The sequence below is a fragment of the Sinocyclocheilus grahami genome, unplaced genomic scaffold, assembly GCF_001515645.1.
Source record: "Sinocyclocheilus grahami isolate Dianchi unplaced genomic scaffold, SAMN03320097.WGS_v1.1 scaffold229.1, whole genome shotgun sequence".
NCBI classification, from domain to species: domain Eukaryota; kingdom Metazoa; phylum Chordata; class Actinopteri; order Cypriniformes; family Cyprinidae; genus Sinocyclocheilus; species Sinocyclocheilus grahami.
Genome location: NW_015505408.1, coordinates 452,766 through 477,463, shown reverse-complemented (window position 1 = coordinate 477,463; position 24,698 = coordinate 452,766). Strand labels below are relative to the sequence as shown.

General features: G+C 39.4%; 3 protein-coding genes and 1 long non-coding RNA gene across 4 annotated transcripts in view; 1 reads left to right on the top strand and 3 right to left on the bottom strand.

The window, feature by feature from the left end:
- Positions 1 to 435: 435 nt before the first annotated feature.
- Positions 436 to 3,812, bottom strand: LOC107597150 (NADH dehydrogenase [ubiquinone] 1 alpha subcomplex subunit 11-like). The gene is made up of 6 exons (XM_016288095.1): positions 3,684 to 3,812; positions 3,558 to 3,575; positions 3,259 to 3,448; positions 3,057 to 3,166; positions 732 to 854; positions 436 to 619 (listed from the first exon to the last, which is right to left on the bottom strand). The coding sequence occupies exons 1-6, from the start codon at positions 3,739 to 3,741 to the stop codon at positions 507 to 509; spliced, it is 612 nt and encodes a 203-aa protein (XP_016143581.1). The 5' UTR covers positions 3,742 to 3,812; the 3' UTR covers positions 436 to 506.
- Positions 3,813 to 9,372: 5,560 nt separating this feature from the next.
- larp6b (La ribonucleoprotein 6, translational regulator b) lies at positions 9,373 to 11,914 on the bottom strand. Its single transcript, XM_016288094.1, has 4 exons — positions 11,803 to 11,914; positions 11,601 to 11,705; positions 11,238 to 11,466; positions 9,373 to 10,612 (listed from the first exon to the last, which is right to left on the bottom strand). The coding sequence occupies exons 2-4, from the start codon at positions 11,702 to 11,704 to the stop codon at positions 9,512 to 9,514; spliced, it is 1,434 nt and encodes a 477-aa protein (XP_016143580.1). The 5' UTR covers position 11,705; positions 11,803 to 11,914; the 3' UTR covers positions 9,373 to 9,511.
- A 2,900-nt stretch (positions 11,915 to 14,814) lies between these two features.
- gadd45ba (growth arrest and DNA-damage-inducible, beta a) lies at positions 14,815 to 16,396 on the top strand. Its single transcript, XM_016288096.1, has 4 exons — positions 14,815 to 15,014; positions 15,127 to 15,228; positions 15,322 to 15,541; positions 15,653 to 16,396. Exons 1-4 carry the CDS (start codon positions 14,971 to 14,973, stop codon positions 15,764 to 15,766), a joined length of 480 nt encoding a protein of 159 aa, XP_016143582.1. The 5' UTR covers positions 14,815 to 14,970; the 3' UTR covers positions 15,767 to 16,396.
- Positions 16,397 to 19,646: 3,250 nt separating this feature from the next.
- The window catches only part of LOC107597213 (uncharacterized), a 60,287-nt gene continuing 55,235 nt past the window's right edge, over positions 19,647 to 24,698 (bottom strand). The window contains exon 3 of the long non-coding RNA XR_001610441.1: positions 19,647 to 19,926. This is a non-coding gene — a long non-coding RNA (uncharacterized lncRNA). The remainder of the gene's footprint in view (positions 19,927 to 24,698) is intronic.

Sequence of the window (24,698 nt, the reverse complement as noted above, 5' to 3'; positions counted from 1 at the left end):
AATTAAAGGAAGAAAAACTGTGAATATTCCTTATAAAAATTTTTTTTTAATAGGCTAATAATTGTATTATTTTTTCATCTGGTTGTAATAGGTAAATAAGGTATTCAGCCAATCACAACGCACTGGATAGCTGGCCAATCACAGCACACCTCACTTTTCAGACTGATGAGCTTTGTAAAAAAGTTTCAGAAAGGCGGGGCATAGAGGAGAAACAATAATGTACAGTATGTGGAAAATAATGTGTTTTTTTAACCTTAAACCGCATAAACATTTCATTACACCAAATAATGTTCTTTTTAACAACATCGTATGACCCCTTTAACTTCTCAGGTAATATCAATGGTATGACCTAATTCAGATGCGGCCAAAAATACAACAATAGTGCAGAAAAACAGCCATTTCAGAAAACTCAAACACAAAGAGTACACCCAGAGATTTTTAATCGTAATACATTTATTTGAGCAATATACAATATAAACACATCAAGCACTAGGGGACATATAAGGTCACAGTTTTGGGGGTCCTGTTAGTCTCCAGCCTTCCATTTGTCCCCTCTTGGTGAACATAGCCAAAGTTCCCAGACCAAAACACGCTGTGGTACCTGTGATAGCACTGTGTGCTAAACGTAAAAAAACAACACCAGCAAACTTCTTTAAACTCTTCTTTAACAACAACAAATAAAGACACCAGTGACCTTGAATATTTATGAAAAACATGAATATTCTACTTACTTCGTGCCCCGAGGAAAAAACCCGAAGCACATCCACCGATGAAATAGTTGGTTGGGTCGTCAGGTGCTTCTCTGGCCTGTGCGCTAAGACAAGTGGCCATTCCAAAGATGGCGCCCATGGTGGCTAAAAGGGTTGCAAACAGAAAGTAAATTATTGAAGAAAGTGTGTGTGTTGCCATCTGATATAACTGATTTAAACTAAAATCATTCCATTAATTTATCGACTGTTTTGATGTAACAAGTAAACACAGTATGGGAAACTCGATGGCGCACACACACACACACACAGTATGGGAAACTCAATGGTACACACACACACACACACACACACAGTATGGGAAACTCAATGGTACACATACACACACAGTACAGGAAACTCAATGGTACACACACACAGTATAGGAAACTCAATGGTACACACACACACACAGTATGGGAAACTCAATGGTACACACACACACACAGTACAGGAAACTCAATGGTACACAGACACAGTATAGGAAACTCAATGGTACACACACACATTATGGGAAACTCAATGGTACACACACACACACAGAATGGGAAACTCAATGGTACACACACACACACACACAGACACAAACAGGTGTGCCTACACTCATAGAAAATAAAGTATTTTAATTTTAAAGATGTGGCGCGACGCTGCGCTTCTCGTCTGGTGTGCGACCGTCTGAAATGCTGTTTTTTTTCACCTCCGTGCCCAAACGTCTTTGTTTGGGCTTCCGAAAGCGGATGATGTCAGGAAACAGTGCTTGCAATTTATTTTTTAGCTCTGTTCCTGAGCATTATAAACCCAATTTGCTATTCTGTGCTGCGCATTTTACTGAGGACAGCTTCCACAACATGAGGGAGTACAGTGCCTGCCGGAAATCAACAAAAGAGCAACGATATACAAGTGTTATAACAAGTCTCAGTTAGCTTAACACAGTTCACGTAGCAAGGTTTTTTTTTTTAAATAATATAATAAATAAAAAGAAAACAGATAGAATAGAAAAAGAAGAGCAAGCTAGTGTTAGAGGTCTTTTTTGCTTTGGTTAATTGTATAATAAATGAAAAGAAAATATGTAGTTATGCATAACTACAGGTATTGGCTAAGCACAAACAAGTTCCAATTGCTGGTTTAATTTAGCCATCAGCTGTAACAACTTGTATGAAAAAGAGAGAAAAAAGAAAGAAAAGAAAAGGGAGTCTTCTGAAAGGTACACTACAAAAAAAGATAAAAGAACCTCAAATATAAACTAGCCTATAGCTTACATAAATATAGCATAGTTTTTTTTTTATCCCAAATCCTTGATTTGATGTAAAATGAACGATATTCTATTGGCAACACATTCAATCTTAAAAGTACAAGTAAATAAATAAATAGCCTACATACATGAATTAGGTGTCTGTATGTAATTTATGTAAACTTGTCTTTAAATAACTTAATTTGATCATTTAGATATTATTTTTAATTACTGGTACAATCTTAACACTTTTTTTCTTTTTTTTTTACACACAATGTAGGCTAAATGAAACGGGAATATTATAAAAACTGAGTTATCAGCACATTAATATTATAAGTAATAATAAAAAGGGCCCAAAAATCTAAAGATATGTACCCAATTTGCCTCGCAAAGAAAATGCATTTTTAAAGGATGTTGGTTTTATTATACATTTTATTTTATTTTTATGTAAATTTCACATTCATAAATGCAAGTTTACAAAAGGCAAACCTCTTTTTATGGTGCTTGGAAAAGAGATTCAAATGTTTGTAGATGTGATGTCAAAATCTAAAAATAGTAAAGAAATTAAAACTATTAATATACGCTCCTCCTTTAACATTTTCACACAATATAAAAAAACAATAATAATAATAATAAATAATGGTGCTGACCTGCAAAGTATATTTTCTGTATTCAAATGTGCTTTGTAATATCCTATGGAAATGTAAATATATGTATTTGTCTGTAAACTGATGTTTATGTACCCTCTTATTATTATTATTATTTTTTTTTTTCCCTTTCCTTTTCCCGTGTTTCTTCTTGTTGAGGCATGTGAAATGTTTTTGTTATATAGTGAGATATGGCACTGTACATGCTACTTGCTGACAATAAAGCATTATAAAAAAAATTTAAAAAGGAAAGTGCATTTTGTAATCACTTGCTGTTACTCTGTTTCGGCGACTCTGATTGGCCAGCGGCTCCAAATATCATTTCCGGGTCAGCAGCTACAAGTTGCTATGAAGTTGGTGCAGATGACACGTCAGCTGACTGGAAAACAACACAAACTGCAACACCCGCTTAAACAGGATAATGTCACAAACCTCCGCGCTGCATGTAAACGCGCACTGACGACTGTCGCTGCATTACAGACGCCAAGATTTCCCGAAGACTGGAGTCGCGCGCCACTGCTGTAGCATCACGCCTGCTGAGACTGAGAGAGAGAGTTCAGCATCATTGAGTCCGGACCCGCGGAAGATGATCAGCCCAGCGGTGCGGCGTTGTCGTGGGTGAGAGAGAGCTTACCGGACCGGTGCTTTCGTCTTCCGCATCCCGAGCATGTCGTCCCCGTCGCCGGTGCAGATCAGAGAGGCGAACGCGCACCTGGCGGCGCTGCACAGGCGGGTCACAGACCTGGAGCAGAGGCTGGAGGACGCGGAGAAAACCGTGCGGGAGCAGGCGGAGAGCCTCATCCGCAAAGATGAGCAACTGAGAGCTACCGCGCAAGAAATCACGGAGGCCAAGGACAAGTAGGGGAAAAATATATTTACCTTCTTAAAGGGATAGTTCATCCAAGAATGTAAATTCTGTCATTGATGACTCACCCTCATGTCGTTCCAAACCTGTAAGACACAATAAATTAAGATATTTTTTGATGAAATCCGAGAGCTCTCTGACCCTTCATGACAGAAAAATTACAGCATTTTCATTTTTTTTTTGTGTAAACTAACCCTTTAACACAATCTTGCTGTAGATGCCTAATAGTGCATTATTTGACGTCAAAACCATGTATATGCTAAATCAGAAAGCTCAATTAAGCGACTTTTACATTAAAAATATCCCTGAAATAAAACATAACAGATATTATTGGATACACACTAAAAAAATGCTGGGTTGTTTCAACCCAACGTTGGGTCTAATATGGACTAACCCAACTTTTGGGTTAAAAATTGAATGTAAAAATTTAACCCAACGGTTGGGTTAGTCCATATTTGACCCAAAGCTGGGTTGAAACAACCCAGCGTTTTTTAGTGTACGCTGGTCTAAGAAAACACCTGGCAGCTCTTGACTGTTTAAAAAAACAAAATAGACAGCGGCTCACGCTTGTTAACCAATCAGAAAAAGAACTGGTAATGTTGTGAGGGGCGGGGCTACTTGTTTGTGCGATAAATGCTGGATGGACGGAGGACGGGTTACTGTTTCCAAACAAGTTTCCTCAATCACTGCTGTGTCCAAACAACTGATAAAAGCACCACCATAATCCACACCACTCCAGTCCACCAATTAACATCTTGTGAAGTGAAAAACAAATCCATAATCAAAATGTTTGCGTCAGGCTAAAATAGTAGGCCGTGATAACGCTTCCTCGAGTGGAAGAAGTCAGTCCCTGTTGTCCTCTCACATCAAAACCACCCAATATATTTGTCCAGAACTCTTTTTGCTTGTAAAAGTTGCTTGACCTGTGCATATTTCTCTCCTGATTCAGATGCGATGACTTTCTGGTGGATACGTTTTTATGGATTGTGGTCTCAACAGCAGCAGTTCAAAGTTAAAAACATCTTAATGATGGATTTGTTGATGTATTTATCTTATCAGAATTACTTAAGCGTGCTCACTACAGTCATGCCTCAATCATGAATTTGAAAAAGTTCATTGTTTTTATGAATTTTCAAGTTTACTTGACAGACATATCAAACAACCACCAGCTTCAAGTTCATATTTGATGTCACTGTAGGTCTATAGATAGATCATTTTGCAGAACAAAACATGAAAATGTCTTCAAGTGATAAACAGAAGCTTCAAAGGGACAGTTCAACTAAACATGAAAATCTTGCCATTATTCACTCTCCCTCAAGTTATTCCAAATCTGCATGAATTTTTCTTTCCATACTATGAACGTCAATGGGGACCAATAACTGTTTGGTTACCCACATTCTTGAAAATATCTTCTTTTGTGTTCAACAGCTCAAAGAAACTGATACAGTTTTGGAACATCTTGAGGGTGAGTAATTGAAGACAGAATTTTCATTTTTAAATGAACTGTCCCTTTAAACAATTCGACAACTGCTACTCTAAAAAAAAATATGTATATTAGCAATTTCCTGAGGGTGAATTAGCTGTCTAGATTGGCCTACAAATTGATGTTATGACTGAACAGCTCAATTCCGATTGGTGCAACTAATGGTGCATTAACTGCAGCTTTAATTAAAAAGGTAATTTTTATCTTTATTTTTCATGTAGAGAGATTTTCTTCCTCCATGAGAAGCTCTGTCAATCAGAGGAATCCATCCATAAACTCAACCAAACGATTAAGGAAAAAGATTCTCTAATCGGACAGTTACAACACCGATGTCAGCTGCTGGACAACATTTGCAAAAGCCGTCCGTTATTGGACAGCATGCTGGCCCAGATGGCCGAGGCAGAGAGGATGGGGCCTGTCAGTGACTTGGGGAAGCCCACGACCAACAGCTCTCTCATGGACGGAGAATCCAACTGCAGCCCCAGCCGCCTCTCCAACCACAAAGACTTCTCCCTCAGCGAGGACGACTCAGACGATCAGGAATTAGATGGGGTTGTGTTTGGGACCACAGTATGAGAGTCTCAATTCAACTGCTCCTCATCTCAGGTTTAGCAGCCTGTGTGCTTTGATGGTTACGGTTGATTCAGTGTCTGGTAAAACATCTGTCGTATCATAAAACGGGTTACTGGCGTTTGAATGGGATGCTAATGTAAAGAGCGAATGCCTGGTTAAATCTGTGCGCAAATTGGTGCAAGTATGCCGCATACCTTTTAGATTTGTCCCTCAGACTACTTCAGTTCTCATTACTGAATTAAACATTTAAAAATATATATTTAGGTTCAGTTTAAAATAGACTAACTAGTTGTTTAATTGATCTTTTATTCTTCCCTTTTTAACTTTTACATTTGCAGATGCTTTGATATCTCTCTGTTTATACCTTATGGATTTATTGCGTTACATGAATATTAGAGAAGAACGTTTTTAAAATTTGCATCGAAATGAACTGTTACATGCAGTCCACCTGCAGTTTCATTGGTTTTTAAAAGAGCATCTGGGAAAATGTTTTAGAGATGTAATATACTGTGACATTGCATGCTTACTGTTTTGTTGGAGCATCTCTCAGTGAGCAATTTCAGCAGTCATTGACAATGTACAAATGGTGGATTCTTGTTCGGAGAGCCGCAGGAGTTGGATTTAGATGATTTAGACCCAGTGTTATCCATTGTATGCCATGCACTGGTCACAAACAGACAGGTTTATATCATAAATTTGACCGTTGGTCTCAAACTCCCATATTAAAATGCAACACAATACTTTGCATACCTATGCTGGAAAGTTTAAAGGAATAGCTGACCCAAACATTTCAATTTAGTCATTTGCTCAACTTCATGTCATGTCCTGGCAGGTTCTAGACCTGTGTTACTTTCTTCTGCAGAACACAGCATTTCATTTCAACAAAGTTAGAGTCCAGTGGATGAAGAAAAAGAAAACCCCTCTGTTGTTCCACAGTGGAGGGCAAGTCATTGGACTATAATGTGAATTTAAATTAAATTTTTCAGTGCCTAAAAAATTCACGGTTGCTTGTTTGATCTCATTATTTATTCTAAAAAATTCTAATAAATTATTTTTCAGTGCTAAATATCTAAAGTGTGTACTTTTTCCTCAGAAACGCAAATCATGCAAACCCTAACATTAAATATTTTCCTCTCTAATAATTTAATATATTTTTTGTTTATTTTAAAATAGCTTAAATATGTCTATTGAGTTTTGGTTTGGGTGAACTATTCCTTTAACTGTGCATTTTTTTTTTTGTTCCTTACATGTACGAGTTCTTTTGGACACATTTTTATAAAAGAAATACAAATAAAATAACTTAACAGTAAGGCTTGTTAATGCATTAGGTATCATAAATGAAAAACTTTTTTTTACAGAATTTATGATGTTTCTAAATATTCTGTTGTTTGTTAATTGATACAATTTGAAATGTTAAATGTATATTAGTACACAATAGAACATTCCTGAAAAACTGAAAATGTGAAAACTCCGCTGAAGTTTAAAAATTTGTGTTGGAAGCAAGTATCAGAAGTAAATCATGGGAGTAATACACAAAACAGTTTCTGAGAGACCCTACCACCATTGTGCAGTTGAGCTTCAGCGCTGAAGCTCCAGGCTGCTGTTAGTGACAGTGTGACACCAAACTGTAATTTAAGGTGCATGTATATAATTAAATGATCTATGCAGAGAAGTTGTTCTCTGAGAGCCTCCCTTAATAAAACAGTTAGTTCTTAAAATAGAGCTTCGCCAGAGCTAAACCGAGCAAATCCAAGCCAGCTAAAGCTGTTGCTTATGCATTTACAGGCTCATGGTTGAGAAATCGTAATGAGTGTTAAAACACTTGTTTTTGTTGAATATCTAATATAGCTGTTTCCTTGGTTGAATGAATCATGTTACATATTTACATGTCAACATAAAACAGCTGTCCTATTTGCTGTTATTTCAGTTCTAATGTGATGCCAATACATATAGATATGGTATAGGCCTTTCTCCAAATTCATTTTGTTGTTCATTTAATTCGGCCTAGCAAAATCAAGTCTATGCAAGCCTGTCATATTTTGCCATATTGCCAGATGGAGGGGAGCCATAGTGTAGTGAGCGAGTGTACTGATGATGGGGCATTATTCATGTACAGCGTGTCATGTGTCCTGCTAAGATGTGATGGTTACACAATATTTTCGTGTTCGTTTTAAGAGTTACGTGTGGTTTTGAACTGCAGCATGTTACATACTGGGGCATGCCATATTTGTCTTGCTAGTGCCCTGTACAGAAGCGTGTTTGCTAACATTTTTCTCTACAGATTAAGTATAGCAGTGCCTAAAAGACTGATGGTTACTTGTTCAATGGAATTATTTATTCTGAAAAATTCTAATAAACTATTTTGTTATTCTTCAGTGCTAAACGTGTACTGGTGCGTCCTTTTTCCTGATGCTTTGTGCGAATGATGAGATTAAATTCCCTGCGAAAGGTTTGCTCTATGAACGCAAACATTTTCAAAAACTGGTTACAATGATGTAACTTTATTCACCCAATGAACATTAAAAGGAAACTTAATGGTGTAAAAACATTAAATTACTACAACAGACCATGAATAACTCCTAAAGGCTTATTATTTCAGTGTTACAGACATGTTAACATATGTGACCCTGGACCACAAAACCAGTCATAAGGGTCAATTTTTTGAAAATTGAGATTTATACATCATCTGAAAGCTGAATAAATAAGCTTTCCATTGATGTATGGTTTGTTAGGACAATATTTGGCTGAGATACAGCTATTTGAAAATCAGGAATCTTGAGGGTGCAAAAAAAAAATCAAAATACTGAGAAAATCGCCTTTAAAGTTGTCCAAATGAAGTTCATAGCAATGCATATTTTTATATATTTACGGTAGGAAATTTACTAAATATCATGGAACATTATCTTTACTTAAAATCCTAATGATTTTTGGCAACAAAAAAAAAAATCGATAATTTTGTCCCATACGATGTATTGTTGGCTATTGCTACAAATACACCCCAGCGACTTAAGAGTGGTTTTGTGCTCCAGGGTCACATATGTTGCCTTAATCAAATGGAACATTAAATGGTAATATTTCAATGTGATTTCCATCATTCTGACAGATGCTTTAAAAACATCCCAGCAAACGCTGCTAACAGGTATTAGAAAAGTACATTTGTAGCTCATTTAAGCAAACTGATAGATAAGGATTATTTGTAGCACAACTTTGATTTTAAATGGTTTCAGTGTTTTTGAGAAGAAATTCCCTAAACCAGAGGTACCTCCTATAATCTAAAACACAGTAGGCTTGCTACAAAAAAGGTGGATATGCAGGACATAACTCAAATCCTAATATTAAATACTGCATTCACTAAAATTGGAGTACAAATTTGATAATTTTGTCCCATACGATGTATTGTTGGCTATTGCTACAAATACACCCCAGCGACTTAAGAGTGGTTTTGTGCTCCAGGGTCACATATGTTGCCTTAATCAAATGCAACATTAAATGGTAATATTTCAATGTGATTTCCATCATTCTGACAGATGCTTTAAAAACATCCCAGCAAACGCTGCTAACAGGTATTAGAAAAGTACATTTGTAGCTCATTCAAGCAAACTGATAGATAAGGATTATTTGTAGCACAACTTTGATTTTAAATGGTTTCAGTGTTTTTGAGAAGAAATTCCCTAAACCAGAGGTACCTCCTATAATCTAAAACACAGTAGGCTTGCTACAAAAAAGGTGGATATGCAGGACATAACTCAAATCCTAATATTAAATAATACTGCATTCACTAAAATTGGAGTACAAATTCATCTTTATTTCAATATTTAATTAGACACTTTAACATTATTTCCATTTTCACTAATAGGACAAATAATCATGCAACAGTAATCATGTTGCATTAAAAGTGCTTCCGTTGCACTGCACTCATACGGACTCAGTGGGGAAAAAGACCTTATAATGCATCTTTAAATGGAGTCAGTGTGGTAGCAGCACCTTCCCTCTACCAATGCAGTTATGAAACCCTTTGGTCCCATCAGGGCCGACAGGCTGGCGAACAACCAGGACACTTAAAGACCTCATTATCTGATTGGGTGACACAGAGTCGCCCATCTCAGGCTGAATGACCTGGGCGGCATGTTTACGTCTCTGGACCCAAGGGCTGCTTGTGAAGCCCAAGTCGTCTGGGGAGAGCTCACCCAAGCCCTTGTACCTGCTGGAGGAGGATGTACCAGCTACAATGGGCGAGCTGCTGAAAGGATGTGTGGCCAGAGGAGAGGTCACATGACTGCAAGGAAAAAGCTTACGAGGCAGGAGAGGGCTTCCTACAGGACTGCCAAGGGGATTCCTGTAAGGGTCAGAGCGGAAAGTCGATATCCGTGGGATGGCGAGGGGGCTGCCGTAGAGGGCCTGAGGACGGGTGACTCTGCGGTTGGGCCGGGGCGAAGCAGGGGCAAAATCGGACTCTGAAGAGCTGCAAACAGCCGAATCCTCCAGAGAATAAAGGAAGCGCCTGGACTTTCTGTTTGGCCTTTTTAAACTCTCATTGGCAATACCTTCTTCAGACTCTTCCTCCGCTAGACCTTGGCTCCATCCTGGCTTACGAGTTCCACGGCTTCCCAGCAGGACCACACAAACGCCCCTTCCTCCCTGCTGCTGCTCTTCCGCCTTCAGGGCTTCGTAGGCCTTGCGTGCGCCTTCCAGATACTCATACTCCACCACAGCACACACTTTGCGCCCCAGTTCCAGGTGTCTCTTAGTATAGCACTTCAACTCCGTAGGGATCTCTTTTCCAGGCCGCAGAATGCGGAGAGATGAGATGGTGCCGTAGGGGGAAAACACCCGCATTGCGGCTTCCATGATGCCTAGCTGCTCCACACCGGGTGACCCGTTTTCCTCGTCTTTTACACCATCTAGGAAGTTCCAGGCCAGAAGTAGTTTGCTTGTGGGGATGCACAGGAGCCAGTCAGGTACCGGAGTCCTTCGTCGCACCTTGGTTCCCATCTCATTCACTTCCAGCTGCGGAGACGTTCTTGCAGCCGCCAGTGTGGTGCGCCAGTCACGCGTGAGATCTTTAATCTATGAAAACACGAATCAAAGCACACACAAAGGAATATTTTAATGTTAACTATAAGAAAAGGTTAACTGGTAAATGTTTAGTTCCGTTATTATATACCATCAAAAACTGTAATTATACTGTAAAATGTGTAGTTTTTAGTAGTGAAAAAGAACAAGTCATCTTATTTACAGTGGGGTGGGGTTTGGGGGAGTGTAACACTCTACATTCCAAGGTTTTTCATTTTCATAATGGTATCTGATCTTATCAATTATGTAAATTAGAGTTTTAGGTTAGATCTTATGTTGTTAAATGAACATTTATTGTATTATTTTAGTGTCGTGTTACATTGATAGTGTCTTGTATTTGTTAGACACTGTGCACCTTCTATATAGTATCTACCAAAAGCTACTTGTAATGAGTTTTGATCATGTGAATTTCTCATTACCACCTATATTTTTAGGTGGTTGTCTGCCAATTATAAAGGTACAAAACAGATTTAGTCATTCAGAGGGTTGGTCTTTAACTGTAAATTTAAACCTAAAATGTCAAATTCAGACTTAATTTAATTTTTTTAAACCGTTTTACAGTTTGTTTCGTGATGACACTTCAAATCAGACTGAGATGTTGTTGATTATTTGATCTCACCTTCTTGAAAGATGTCAGCAGCTTCAAACTAACATAACCCATCTTGTTTCTTTGCACATGTTTTAGCAGAAAAGCATCATCTGCCAGATTCTCATCAGAAAGGTAGTTCTCCAGCTGGGCAGCAATGTTTTGCGTCAAATCATCATTTGGAGGAATCCAGAGATCACCCTCACACAAATCTTCCTCACACAAATCTTCCTCAAAAACATCAGTCAAATCAGTTGAACTCCTGAAAAACAGATTGGAGTGCCCGTTTAAAAACCTTCCCCGAGTGGATTTTTACATTAAAATTTAGACACTCTTAAAGTCACTTTGATAGTTCATATATTTTCAGAAATATTATAAACTTATCCATTAACCTACCCATCCAAACTGTCATTTAGCCCATCATCAGTGGAAGAGAACGGCCCCTTTGATTGCGGAGTGTCTTCACAATGGAAGATGCCAGTAAAACCAGGTGAGGACATGCTGTTGACAAATTATTTTGATTTTACTGACACTGACAAAAACTAAACGTCGAAAAGATGTGCCAATTAGTTGTTAAACTGTGTTGTAAACAGCCTACCTGGCGTCTCTCCTATATGTTTCCCCGTAACCCGCCACACATCACCTGAGGACAGGTGATCCTTTTCAGAAAACTGATTTATACGTCCTTACGTCACCAATAAAAACGAGGCATACTGGGCGACGTCATGCTGGCTCTGAAACAAACGAGGGTAAATTATAAATTCATAAGGATTTTTTTATCTTTCAGATATTTAAAAAGACATTTTCGATTTTATAAATAAACAACTTTAGTCTCGAACATTTAAAACAAATATTATTTGATATTAAATACTAGTAGGCTACGTATGCACATGTGCACTGAATGCAAAGTGCAGTTTGGAAGCATAAATGAATGTAGTGGAAAGATTGTATTTTTGTCATAACCACCAAAAATTTAGACCCCCGCCATATTGCCAGAGGCACGTGCTCTCTCAGCGTCTTGAGCCAAGTGGATTTTTGGAAGCGCAGCTTCCGAAAGACAAAAAAATAGCCGCATTATAACCAATCACACACGATTCTGTTGAGCTTATGACTGCAATGGCCAATCAGAGGCGTTCAGATGAGTCATCGCTGAGACGCCCTGCACTCTGCCGAATGCTCTCATCAGAAACAATCATATGCAGATGTAAGAGAGTCATTGCACAGTGTAAACAGCTTCAGTGATTATACTGAAAGTTTTTGAGAGTACTCTGGCTTGACTGAAATCAATGATAATGTTCATTGATCATGTAAATGTTCTGCGCTCTCTTTCTGTACAATGAAAGTGTTTTAATTGGTAACTTACAATGTTGTTTATTAAATTCACGTTAAATACACAGTCGTATTAAAATAGTTTATGACACCCATATTTAAGTAAAAACACGGGTTTTATGCGTAGTTAATGCTACTTTGCATGCATGTGAGAATGGGATATTTCATGATATAGTCAACACGTTTGGGAATATTTCGAATAAAAAAGGAAAGATTAGATTAAAACCAATAAGCCTATATTAGTTATACAGATTGTGGCTTCTGTGCGTCACATAATGACAAGCAATACGAGCCCCCCTAAAAAATAATTGCATGACGCCCCTGCACGTAGCCTCTTTTCCCAAGACGTTAATACAAGTTTAATGGGTGTGTTAATTACTTTGTGAGCCATGGACTTTTGGAGACCCTGTAGACTTTATGCAAACCTACCTTTGACTTGTGTGTGTAGTGTGAGGGATGAGGTGTCAAGATTAAATGCAAAGTGTATTCCAAATGAATAGGTACCACAGGGGATCCGTGAGACTGTAGTGCTGGATTACAGCCGACCCCCCTATAGGCTTCCTGTATATTAGGACTCTTACCATTCCTCGTGTTAAGGACACGGTTGTAGGCCTATGTGCCATTCTTCAGAGAGCACGAAGGTGTTCTGAAGTCCTGCTAATTATCGCAGCCAACAAACACACTCAGGATAATGTGTGCTCAAGCATATTATCATTACAGTAAGTTGCCTTTGTAGATGTAAACGACCGGAATTAGAGCTATTGCTGACAAATACTAATAACACCGCACAGAACCATTTTCACGATTTTTCAGATTATCAGTTTCTGACTGGTTAAGCAAGGCCACCAAAATCTAACTACACAATAAAATAAAGTCATTGCGTCAGTGTTGGGTCCGAGTCGTCGAGTCCTAGTTTTTAATAAGCCATATTTACCCTGCAAATGGATGGATAAGCAATTTCACAAATAAATTGCCATGCCATATCATCACCAACAAGTGGCAGTCGTTGATAGAAGATGGTTCTGCAGAGGCAGGCTGCTGAGTGCTGAAATGCTTTGCTTGAAACTCATAGTAGCACACTTTATCACTTGTAAGATTTTAAATAGCATTTATTTACTAATAACGACCATTTACAGCATATTTCAGCTTGTGACAAAATTACAGTTAACTCCATGTCGTTCCCAGAGAGTATCGAATGATTTATTGCGCGACATAAGCATTTGACAGCAGGTGGCGCATTTGAACAGTGAACTGATTCAATTCAGTCTGAGATTATTGATTTGAGTTATTGATTATTTGACTGATTTTAAAAGTAATTTTAGATTCATTTGAAACGCATAAATGCACTCGAAATGCAAGCCATGTTTGAAAGTGTTGCTGCACGGACATAAACACAATGTGTTATGTTTTTACGTTACAATATTAGGCTATGCCAGAATTGACTCTGAAGGCATTTCCGTTAATCGATTAAACAATTAAGTTCCATTAAGACGTTGACCCGTGTTTATGCAGACGGGTTTCGTAACTCAAGCACAACAAGGTCCCATGAGAACATCAACAGCTCTGATCCTGTGACTGTACCGTCTATAATTAGCCGGTGGAACTGGAACAGCCTGGGTGATGAAAGTTCCAGGTAACAAGGAGACAGAAACTCGATTGCCTTCTAGAGCCTCCGCAGCAGAAGCAAAGCAAAAACAGTGACTTCTGCACAGATAGATGTCTTCAAATGGAATGCATCATTTTCTTCACTAACTGTGCACGCTATTGCATCGGGGTGAGAATTGGGAGTCACGAGTCTCCACAAATGCAAAGGAGTTTCGAGCAACCGGCGTGTGCAATTTCAGGATGTGCCCAAACAACATGATGCAATCACTATTCCTTTCCCATATATGTGATATACTTGCGATTCAAACTAGAAAATATAAATAAAAACTGCGTACAATTCTGGCTTTATTAAGTTTTGTACATGATGCAAAGGTTTCAGACAAAACTGCAACATGCACATCGAAAGCACCATGGAAACTCCATCATTTCCATAAGGAAATTCCATCGAACTCGGTACAAACAAATTGAAAGCTACTGGGTGCATGTTGTACTCGCTGTTTGGGCAAATATTCCCCCGAATCAGCCCACGTGGGGTCTAAGCAGGAGTTTCCCCCATCACCAATGGCAGAGCGAGAGCGAGACGCTTGTGGAACATTTCTAGCCAATGAGAAAGGCGAGCGTTTCGCAAAGCCTCGCCCACTCGAAAGCGGTATAAAAGCGAGGGTTTCGCTTGAAGTCGGCAGAAACCACTTCTCAGACACAGCGAAACGAGCAAAGGAATACTACAGCTACGAGCGATATTTGGATTATACTTTGGCCAGCACACTTCGACTGGATTTGAATATTTGCGAGCTCTTCCGGAGACTTGTGGATCACTATTATTTGAAGCAAAATGACCCTGGAAGAAGTCGTTGGATGCAATATCACTGATAAAAAGTAAGTTCTACATTGCATGCATTGCATACACATTCAGTGCGAATGTCAGTGCGAATCTACTATACAGACAACCACCCGACTGTCGCTTACCATTGTCCGCATGTTTTTACAGAATGGACACCGTGAGCCAAGCTTTGGAAGAGCTGCTGGTAGCAGCACAGAGACAGGACTGTCTTACAGTCGGCGTTTATGAGTCTGCAAAACTAATGAATGTGTAAGTATATACTTATGTCTGACTTTTACACATGCTGTTGTGTTGCGTTATCCCGACAAACAGGAGACTAATTGCCATTCATTTGATCTACAGAGACCCAGATTGTGTCGTACTGTGCGTTCTGGCCACCGATGAGGAGGACCAGGATGATATTGCGCTGCAGATTCACTTCACGCTCCTTCAGGCGTTCTGCTGCGACAATGACATCAATATCCTTCGGGTGTCTGGGCTGAGACGCCTCGCACAGGTGCTCGACGAGCCAGCCACCGTGGACAACAACGAGCCAAGGGACTTCCACTGCATCATAGTCACTGTAAGTAGACTTGGAATTAGCTCGTTGCGTGATCATATGCAACATGCATTCATAGTTCAAAATTAACATCATATGACATTGACTTACGGTGCATTTCATGCGTTTTCACAGAACTCTCAATGCCAGCCACTCAAGTGCGAGGCACTGAAGGACGTGGGCAACTACTGCGAAGAGAGCCGCTGCAAGAACCAATGGATTCCGTGTCTGTCCCTGCAAGAACGCTGAACGAACGACGATGCTTTTGATGCAATGAAAGGATGAACGAGTCATTCTCTGCGAATGAAAGCAAAAGGGCTCTGCACCAGCCGCCGTTGAGTGCTGCGTCATTCAAAAGGGGCTGTGAGAGAGAAGTGGAGCTCTTGGAACTGTGCGCACGGGACCGGTACATTCCACCCTGCCCCTTCAGCTTGTGTGACCTCCGTGGAAAAAAAAAAAGTGGTAGCGGAGGAACAAGTTGTGGGAACATGAACTGTGAAAGGCTGCCTGTCGGCGCAAGCGGTGCCGGAGAACTTGCACGCGGGCGGCGTGGGCGTGCAATGGGTTGGAAAGCGACGAGTGTGCGTCACTATCGCTGCCTGGGGGGCGAACATTTTCAAATGCCGGGTGAATGATCCGTGTATGTGCCGGACTTTAGTGACTATGAACTGCAGTAGCTACAAATGGACCTCAATCGCTTGTTAGACTGCACTGAGAAGGACAGTGTTTGTGGAACAAAATGAATTCTGTTGAGTTATTGAGAAATGCATATTATGAATTGATGTGAGTTATTTCCAGTCATTTAAATGGAGTAACATATGCATTGCTGCTCTTGTCAAATGCAGTATTGTTTCAATAAATTGTGGATTGAGAATTGTACACCTCTGTCTTATGGTTTTGCTTTGGGGGTTGGGGTGGTAGACAATTCAATAACTGGTGACGAAGCAATACTACTGCAAATGCAGACTGACTTCCCTTGGTCAAAGTTTAAAATAACAAAACATTTCCTGTTAAACATCCTTAAAGTCTTGCCAGATTTAGTTAGGACTGTATGAGAGAGAGGGAATTACCCCACTGAGGTGTGAATGCATTCAGTGGAAATGTTAAGGAAGGCCGTAAGTGACGTGCAAACAAATCAACAGTTTGCCAAAGGATAGTCTTCATATCCTCTTGTCCTGGAATCAGCGTCATATCCTTACTGACACATAGTTAATTACGAAACCGTACTGACAGGAATGCAGACTTTACAAGTAATTCATGTCCAGTTCCGTCAACTTTGGCAAGCTCTGCTCCTCCCTAAAGAGCCTGTACAGGGCTTGCATAACCTCCAAAAAAGGATATGACAACATGATCCACAAACACTGAACAAAATTCAGTGCATATGGAAAAATGCCACACATGTGAGGTGGATGGATTATCTCTGCAAAGGAGAAGTGCTCACTAACACAGCTTTAGACAGATTTGTGAACAGTATTTGAGAGAAATAGGCCTTTTGTGTACATAGAAAAAGTCTTAGATCTTTGAGTTCAGCTCATGACAAATGGGGGCAAAAACAAAAGTGTTGCATTTATAATTTTGTTCAGTGTAAAATAGCTTTTCAGTAAGTGATTTGAGGTTTTATTACGGGTATCTTATCACAGGTCTCTTACTGTTTGTAGAACAATCTCTAATTGTTATGTAGCAGATAACTTGTGACAGTACACATATTACACCAGCAGTCCCACTGGGCAGACTGGGATCGTGTTTTCCTCAAGGTGATGCTAGTTCATGCTTCATCCTTTCACGCCTTGGTCTTGGTTACTAGGACAAAGCTTTAACCAGCAAGCTACCACTATCCTTTAGTAACACTCTGGCACACTTTGTCAGCTTTGTTTTTCCAGCTCCATCAAGTTGCTGTTCAGGTCAGGGTTGAGAACTGTTGAGAGGTGAAGAGCTACATAGTTGCACACAGTTGCTTGTAAAACAAACAGAGCGTCTTATGAGATCCTTCCAACAAAACACCACCATCCTGGTATTTAGATAACTATAATACGATTCACAATCACATACAGGTTGTTGTGATATTCTCTGAGCATTTGCTCGTTTACTGCCAATCTGAAGCAATAGAATGCTAGTATTATACAGTCACTGTCAAAGTGAGCTCGATAATAATGATTAAAGATAGATTTGTATTAAGGGATAATAATAGAAAAGAGGAATCAGAGTTTCCAAAATTAGTCTCCTTTGAGGTGAAAGACATCAAGCATTTTTTCCGGGCATTCCCTGAGCTGATTGTGCGTCTGACGCCCGTTTCTGATTACGCATTGGAACCCCGGAAACGTCATTGACCATTTAAGGGCTCTGACTCTGAAAGCGCCGAGTATGTCTCTTCTACTCAACACCAGCGCGGAATACAGTCATTCTCAGTGTTTAAAGTATCACATTATACATGTTTGTTTGGATAAGGCATCTCCTAACCGCTCACCGGCGGAGTCGTGCCCAGCGCTCCTGCGCCGGTATGTGAGGAATGCGGAAACAGTGGCTGTGTTTCCACAGATGTGCAGCGTGAATGCGCTAGCTGTTTCCCACAAGGTGCGAGAATGAATCATGCTGTTTTTTTGTCCTATCGTGATCACGGGGAAGAGTCTAGAATGAGCTGATAAAGCAGTCATTTAAATGCTGATGACATGCTATAAAGCTCCTAAACGTGGACTATGATGGACATTTAGTTTATTGTCATGTCTCAGGATAGGATATGATCATTTTTTCAAAATCAGCTTTTGTATAGATACATCAGGACCGGTTCTAGAATCAAATTGCTTCTGAAATTAGTGAGGATGCTCTAGCATTAAAGGGATAGTTCACTCAAAAATGAAAATTCTGTCATTAATTACTCACAAACCCGCAAGGCCTTCGTTCATCTTCGGAACACAAATCAAGATATTTTTGATGAAATAATATTCTGTGAGCTCTCTGACCCTCCATAGACAGCAGAAAGGTAGAAAGATACCAAGAACATCGACAAAATAGTCCGTGTTTCCACAGATGTGCAGCGTGAATGCGCTAGCTGTTTCCCACAAGGTGCGAGAATGAATCATGCTGTTTTTTTGTCCTATCGTGATCACGGGGAAGAGTCTAGAATGAGCTGATAAAGCAGTCATTTAAATGCTGATGACATGCTATAAAGCTCCTAAACGTGGACTATGATGGACATTTAGTTTATTGTCATGTCTCAGGATAGGATATGATCATTTTTTCAAAATCAGCTTTTGTATAGATACATCAGGACCGGTTCTAGAATCAAATTGCTTCTGAAATTAGTGAGGATGCTCTAGCATTAAAGGGATAGTTCACTCAAAAATGAAAATTCTGTCATTAATTACTCACAAACCCGCAAGGCCTTCGTTCATCTTCGGAACACAAATCAAGATATTTTTGATGAAATAATATTCTGTGAGCTCTCTGACCCTCCATAGACAGCAGAAAGGTAGAAAGATACCAAGAACATCGACAAAATAGTCCATGTGACATCAGTGGTTCAACCGTAATTTTATGAAGCTACTAGAACACTGGCTACATCGGTCAACGCTGCAAAAACATGTTGTAAACAGCAACCTTTGACGCTGACACCGTGTCTACACCGGATGCGAGCGGCGTGACAAAATACTATAGAACTCATTATAATCAGTGATGCTGTCTACACTGGATGAGGCGCGACACGACAAACCCCCGACAGAAAACTGCTGCTGCGTTCCATTTATTGACACAATATTGACACAAATTTCATATGATTTTCAACGGTTGCTTTGTCGTGTCCAGTGTGCGGCGCGGCACAACAACTGTCGTGTCCGGTGTAGACACGGTGTGAAGTTGAGGCACTCACGAACGCAGCAATTAAAGGAGTTAAGCAATTATAAAACAATTTACGAGAGCAAAAATTGGGAAAAAATATTTTAATTAACATGTCAATGTCCAATAAAGTCATACAATACCAGGTCGCCTGTGCAAATTACAGAATTGACATGAATACACATTGTGAAAATAAATATAAAAGCAATGAATAGAAACACTGATATACACACATTACACAGAAATACATTTGTGTTACTATAAAATCCAGATTCTTTGAAAAAGCATGACCAAGAGAGAAGTATACAGGAATAGATACACCTACACAAGCTGACTCTAAAAAGCAGTTCAGTATTTTTAAAAACACTCATAGGCAGAAACTCTGGGCCCCTGGTGAAATTATCCCTTCCCATAAAGCCTTGATCTGTGTGCGCTGTAATGACTATATACCACCCAGTCTGTTTCTGTTTGACTCTGGTCTCTGAGGTCGTCAGGTACATTCAGGCTGGCAGTAGTGCTTCTTTCCACCTCCACCCAAACGAGCAGCCAAGACGTGATTCTGGCCAAGTTTATGACCCATCCTGCAGAGCAGACCAAATTAAATAGACAGTAAAACTACAGCTTGTGAATGCTCTCATTTTCATTGCACTGTATATAAGTCTTTAATCAGCATTTTATCTCACCACTATAAACACATTGCTCATGCTTAATTACAGCTACCAATTACTAGGTTACAGCAGATGCTGACAGTGTTTCTAGAGAAAGGGGCTCTATGGCTCGCCAAAGAACAAGGATATTGCTGAAAGCTCTTCGGAATTATCATATCATTGTTACTGTATCAATGTCATTGACAAATAAGGGTATCCAATATGAGAATTATATTGTAATATTATTTTGTATTTTGATAGTGACATTTTGATTCATGTCAGGTGGTAAAACCATCGAGTAAAGAGAAATTACTACATCTGAAGTAATTGCAAAAACACAATAAATGGCAAATTAAAAAAAAGTAAAATATCAAAAATTTTGAGCTGTGCATTTGGTCAGTTTATGACAAGTTGAATATCACACACACACACAAGCAATATATCTAAAAGCAATATATATATATCACTTCACTTGCAGTCGCGGTGGAAACAGGGAGTGGGTGAGCTTTAAGAATATGTGCTATTGTGCGGCACGCTCGCAACACAGCTGACCAGACAATAGCTAGCTGTGTGTTCCTCTCCAGACTGCTGGAAAAAGCGTGCACGCGTGCTCAGCCCTAGAGCCGTCACACTGCAGCACAATGGCAGCAAAAGACTAAAAGACTAATTTGCCTGAACTTGACTGGTGACTGGAGTCGAAAGTGCTGGCGAATGCTGACGTCAAGTCAGAAAGCGTGTGAGAGAAAAAGTGGGGCGGTTACAGAAACAGAGAGCCTTTTCTTTCACTTGGCAAAAGCCCTGGCTGATTTAAAGTTGCTGACAGTATTAAGTTCAGACGGCAGGGCTATTAATAGAAAGGCCTGCCGGAGTATTTTTAGCACAACAGGACTATATTTATATCTCAGGGAGTGGTGGCCTTGTAGATAAAATAAGGGGCTTCTTGATTCAGTAATGGATTTAAAAAAAAACCCAAGATGGATTCTCTTGCCCCTCCTGAGGTTCTGCTGAATTGGCCTGAAACATTTTTGCCGTGATTGAAAGCTCAACAGAGCCTCTCTTTTGTAAGTTGTGTGCAGTGCTGGACAGCTGGGACTGAGTTGCCGTGCATCTTAGCCATAATTATAGACTTGTTTTAAGCCCCCCCACCACCCAGTTTAGCCCGAATTGTAACCAACAAGCACACTTACCATATGAACGCATATGCCAGTGATTCCCATTGAAACCAGTCTTTAATTAAATAAAACCACACCTATTATACTGACCTCTATGTATTAGGGTCAGTGACAAATACGGGTGTCCAATGTAAGGAAAAGTAACTATGTTTTAAAATTCTAGCTTAAAACGCATCTGGCAAATCTTCAGTTACATTTCATATAATAATAATAAAAAAAACTTTTTTTTAACCATTTTAACCAACAAACATTTTCTAAAAACAACTGTCTAGTGAAGAGTAATAGTATATTCTCTTGATTTCCTTTTCATATTTTAGAGCTGCTTTACAGCCGAATTTGGATTTGTCTTGTATTTCAAGAAGTTAGCATCACTGATTCTGTTACTTACATGTTTACAGCAGCTTTGAAACGATCTCTGTTGGATAAAGTGCTATATAAATAAAGGTGACTTGACTTGCATACACATAATTGTAAAAAAAAATTTAAGTTTTAATTTGACATTGACATTTTGTCTTTTTACTTCAAACGTAAGCGCTTAATTCAGTGTTACCATTTCTTTGATTAATTGTGCAACAAGCAATTTTGTAGTAAATTTTTTTCTACACCCAAAGCATATGCATTTATGCATTTCAAATATTTCAAATAGCTGAAATGCATGATATTTCAAATATTAATCATATTGCATATGCATAGCGAGCGAGAGAGAAATGCATATGCAATATGATTAATATGATTATTGTATATGTAAAACACACACACACACACACACACACACACACTATATAAAAAGCACTATTAGGCACAGTAGATATACACAGGTGATTCACATCTAGAAATGTCTACTTCTAAAAAACATATTATAAAACAGAGACGTGGTAGTTCTAATTTTGTTCTGACTGTCGTGTCAGTGCTTCTGGCTGAATCTGGCCTGCTGTAATCTTTGTTCTTTTAAACTGACACAGATGAGAGCGTGTTATTGTACGCTTGCACGTCTGATGTCTTCACTTTGAGAGAGCTGCTGCTGCTAATTTGGTCTCCGATCGAGAAGCATTGGCAGACGTCTGACTACGAGCACTGCCCATTCTTCACATGAGTCATGGCCTCCTCCAGAGCCCAACAGACTCAGCCTTTACTGCCGTCTGAAGTGTCAGACCATCTGCAGTGAAGACACCAGTGATGCATCATGAGAACATGTGGTGCGTAAGATAGTTTAAAATAGCTTTTTCTAGATCACTTTCACAAAAGGAAATTACATCCAGCTGAGACATTTATAAGATAAGAAATGAAATCAGATCTAATCCAGAATTGCATGCATAGTCTCAGACAAGACATCATAAGTGTAAAATCTGGCTCAATCATGCATCTGACTGAACTTTTCATTCAAAGAACAGTCCTATATATTACAGTCGGCTACGTTTTTAGCCAGTGTGAATCAGAGAGCGATATCATGGTAACAATTAAATAAAGCCTAGATCATGGGTGGTCTCATTTAGTGTTATGGGCGAGTTCTACCCGTGAAAAAATGATAGTGTTCTGTTTAAAGTCCTTTACAGTGGGGAGATCAAGGGCAAAATCTCTCTCCTGGTGGAGATTTTATTCAAAGCCTTAACAAGAACAACATGGCAGCGTTTTCTACTGGTAATTTCATTGCCTTTTATGGCTTCACACTTAACTCTGTCTTAAATATTCAATATGAGGTTGCAGTATAATTTGAGCTTTTAAGTATTTCCAACTGATAGGCTTTATTAATGCTGACAAAAAAAAAAACAAACACTATACACTCTTCACGCTGCCTAATTATCCCGCATGCTGTTTATCAAGCAGTGCATGCCTGCATTTCATTTAGCAAGGGGTTGCAGCGTTGCTATAGTTTTAAGCTTTCCAAGTGATGAGAGTCGTCCATGCTGAAGAAGACAATAATCAATGCACTATACTCTTCAGGCATCCCAATGAGCTTACATGGTGTTTTCCATACATTGCATTCATGCATTTCATTTAGCAAGTATTTGCAGTATTGCGTAAGTAGGTTGAGGTTTTATATATTTCCAAGTGATGAACATCATCCTTGATGACAAATAACATATAGGCACTGTTCTCTTCATGTCTTGCAGTTAATTTGCATGCTGTTTTAATGCATTGCATGCATTCAGTTCTTTCGGTAAAGGGTTGCAGCATTGCTATAGTCCTATTCAGTTCTTTCGGTAAAGGGTTGCGGCATTGCTATAGGCCTAGTTGAAGTTTTTGAATGTTTGTAAGTGATGGACTTTGTCCATGTTGTCCTTTGTCCAAGCTTGCATGTTGTTGTTTTTTATGCAGCACATGCATGCATTTCCTTTAATAAGATCTGTAGTACTGCTATGGTTTGAGCTTTATGTATTTCTAAGTCATAAGCTTTGTTCTGGCAAAGACAACAATGCATGCACTATACTCTTTATACCTAGCAATACATTGCATGCTGTTTTTAATGCATTCATGCATTTCCTCTGGTAAAGGTTTTGCCATATTGCCGAATTGCTATAGTTGGAGTTTTTGAGTGTTTGTAAGTGATGGACTTTGACCACGTTGTCAAAAACAATATGCTCCTCAAACATCCCAATATGCTTGCATGCTGTATTTCAGTACATGTGTGCATTAAGTTATTAAGATGTTGCAGTACTGCTATAGTTTGAGCTGTATTTCCAAGTCATGAGCTTTGTTCATACTGACAAAGACATACACATGCACTATACCGTTGCAACAAGCCAACAAATGTTTGCTAGAGAAGTCTACACATCATGTTTTGCAAAAAGTCTGCATTCCATTTTTAATGCACTACATGCATGTTTTTATTTTAGTATGGGGTTGCAGTATTGCTATAGTTTGAATGTTATGCAAGCTGACAAAGACAACCAATACACAAAATATCCGCTTCACGCTAAGAAGCCTGCATGCAGTTTTTTTTCATGCATTGCACGCCTTAAATTCGTGCACTTTTTTCCTTTTGAAGTCTTTCCAAGCACAGCATGCCTTTCACATAAACGCCAAACGTTGTGCACTTCAAGTGTCCTCCATGCTCTGCCGAGGTCTTTCCAAGGTAACTCAAATGGAATTTCAAACAGTGGAATTTCACCTCAGGCTTCACTAACACAAGAGAAGCCATTGTTTGGCCCCATGCGCATGTGTCTTTGTTTGAGGTGGCAGTTAATTGAAAGGTACGTGCAAAAGTGGCAGGAAGCCTTTAATGACACAAGGCCTTCATGTGGACATTTCAGAGTGAGGTTTACACTCACGCCAACAGGTCTGACTGACCCACAGAGTTGAAAGGAATCTTTAAGTGCAGCCCATTTGAACTTCACCCATCCCAAGCCCCAGCTGCATCGGATAGGTGGTTGGAGGGGTTGGGTGGGCTGTGGGACGGGGTGAGAGAGAGGTAGAGACAGTGGGAGTTGCAGGGTGTGGTGACTAAAGCCAAACTGCAGAAACGGGTCTTTGTGAAGGGAGGATACAGAGACAGTTTCTGTTAGCGGTTCTTATTAACGTCGCCGAGGTATTCCC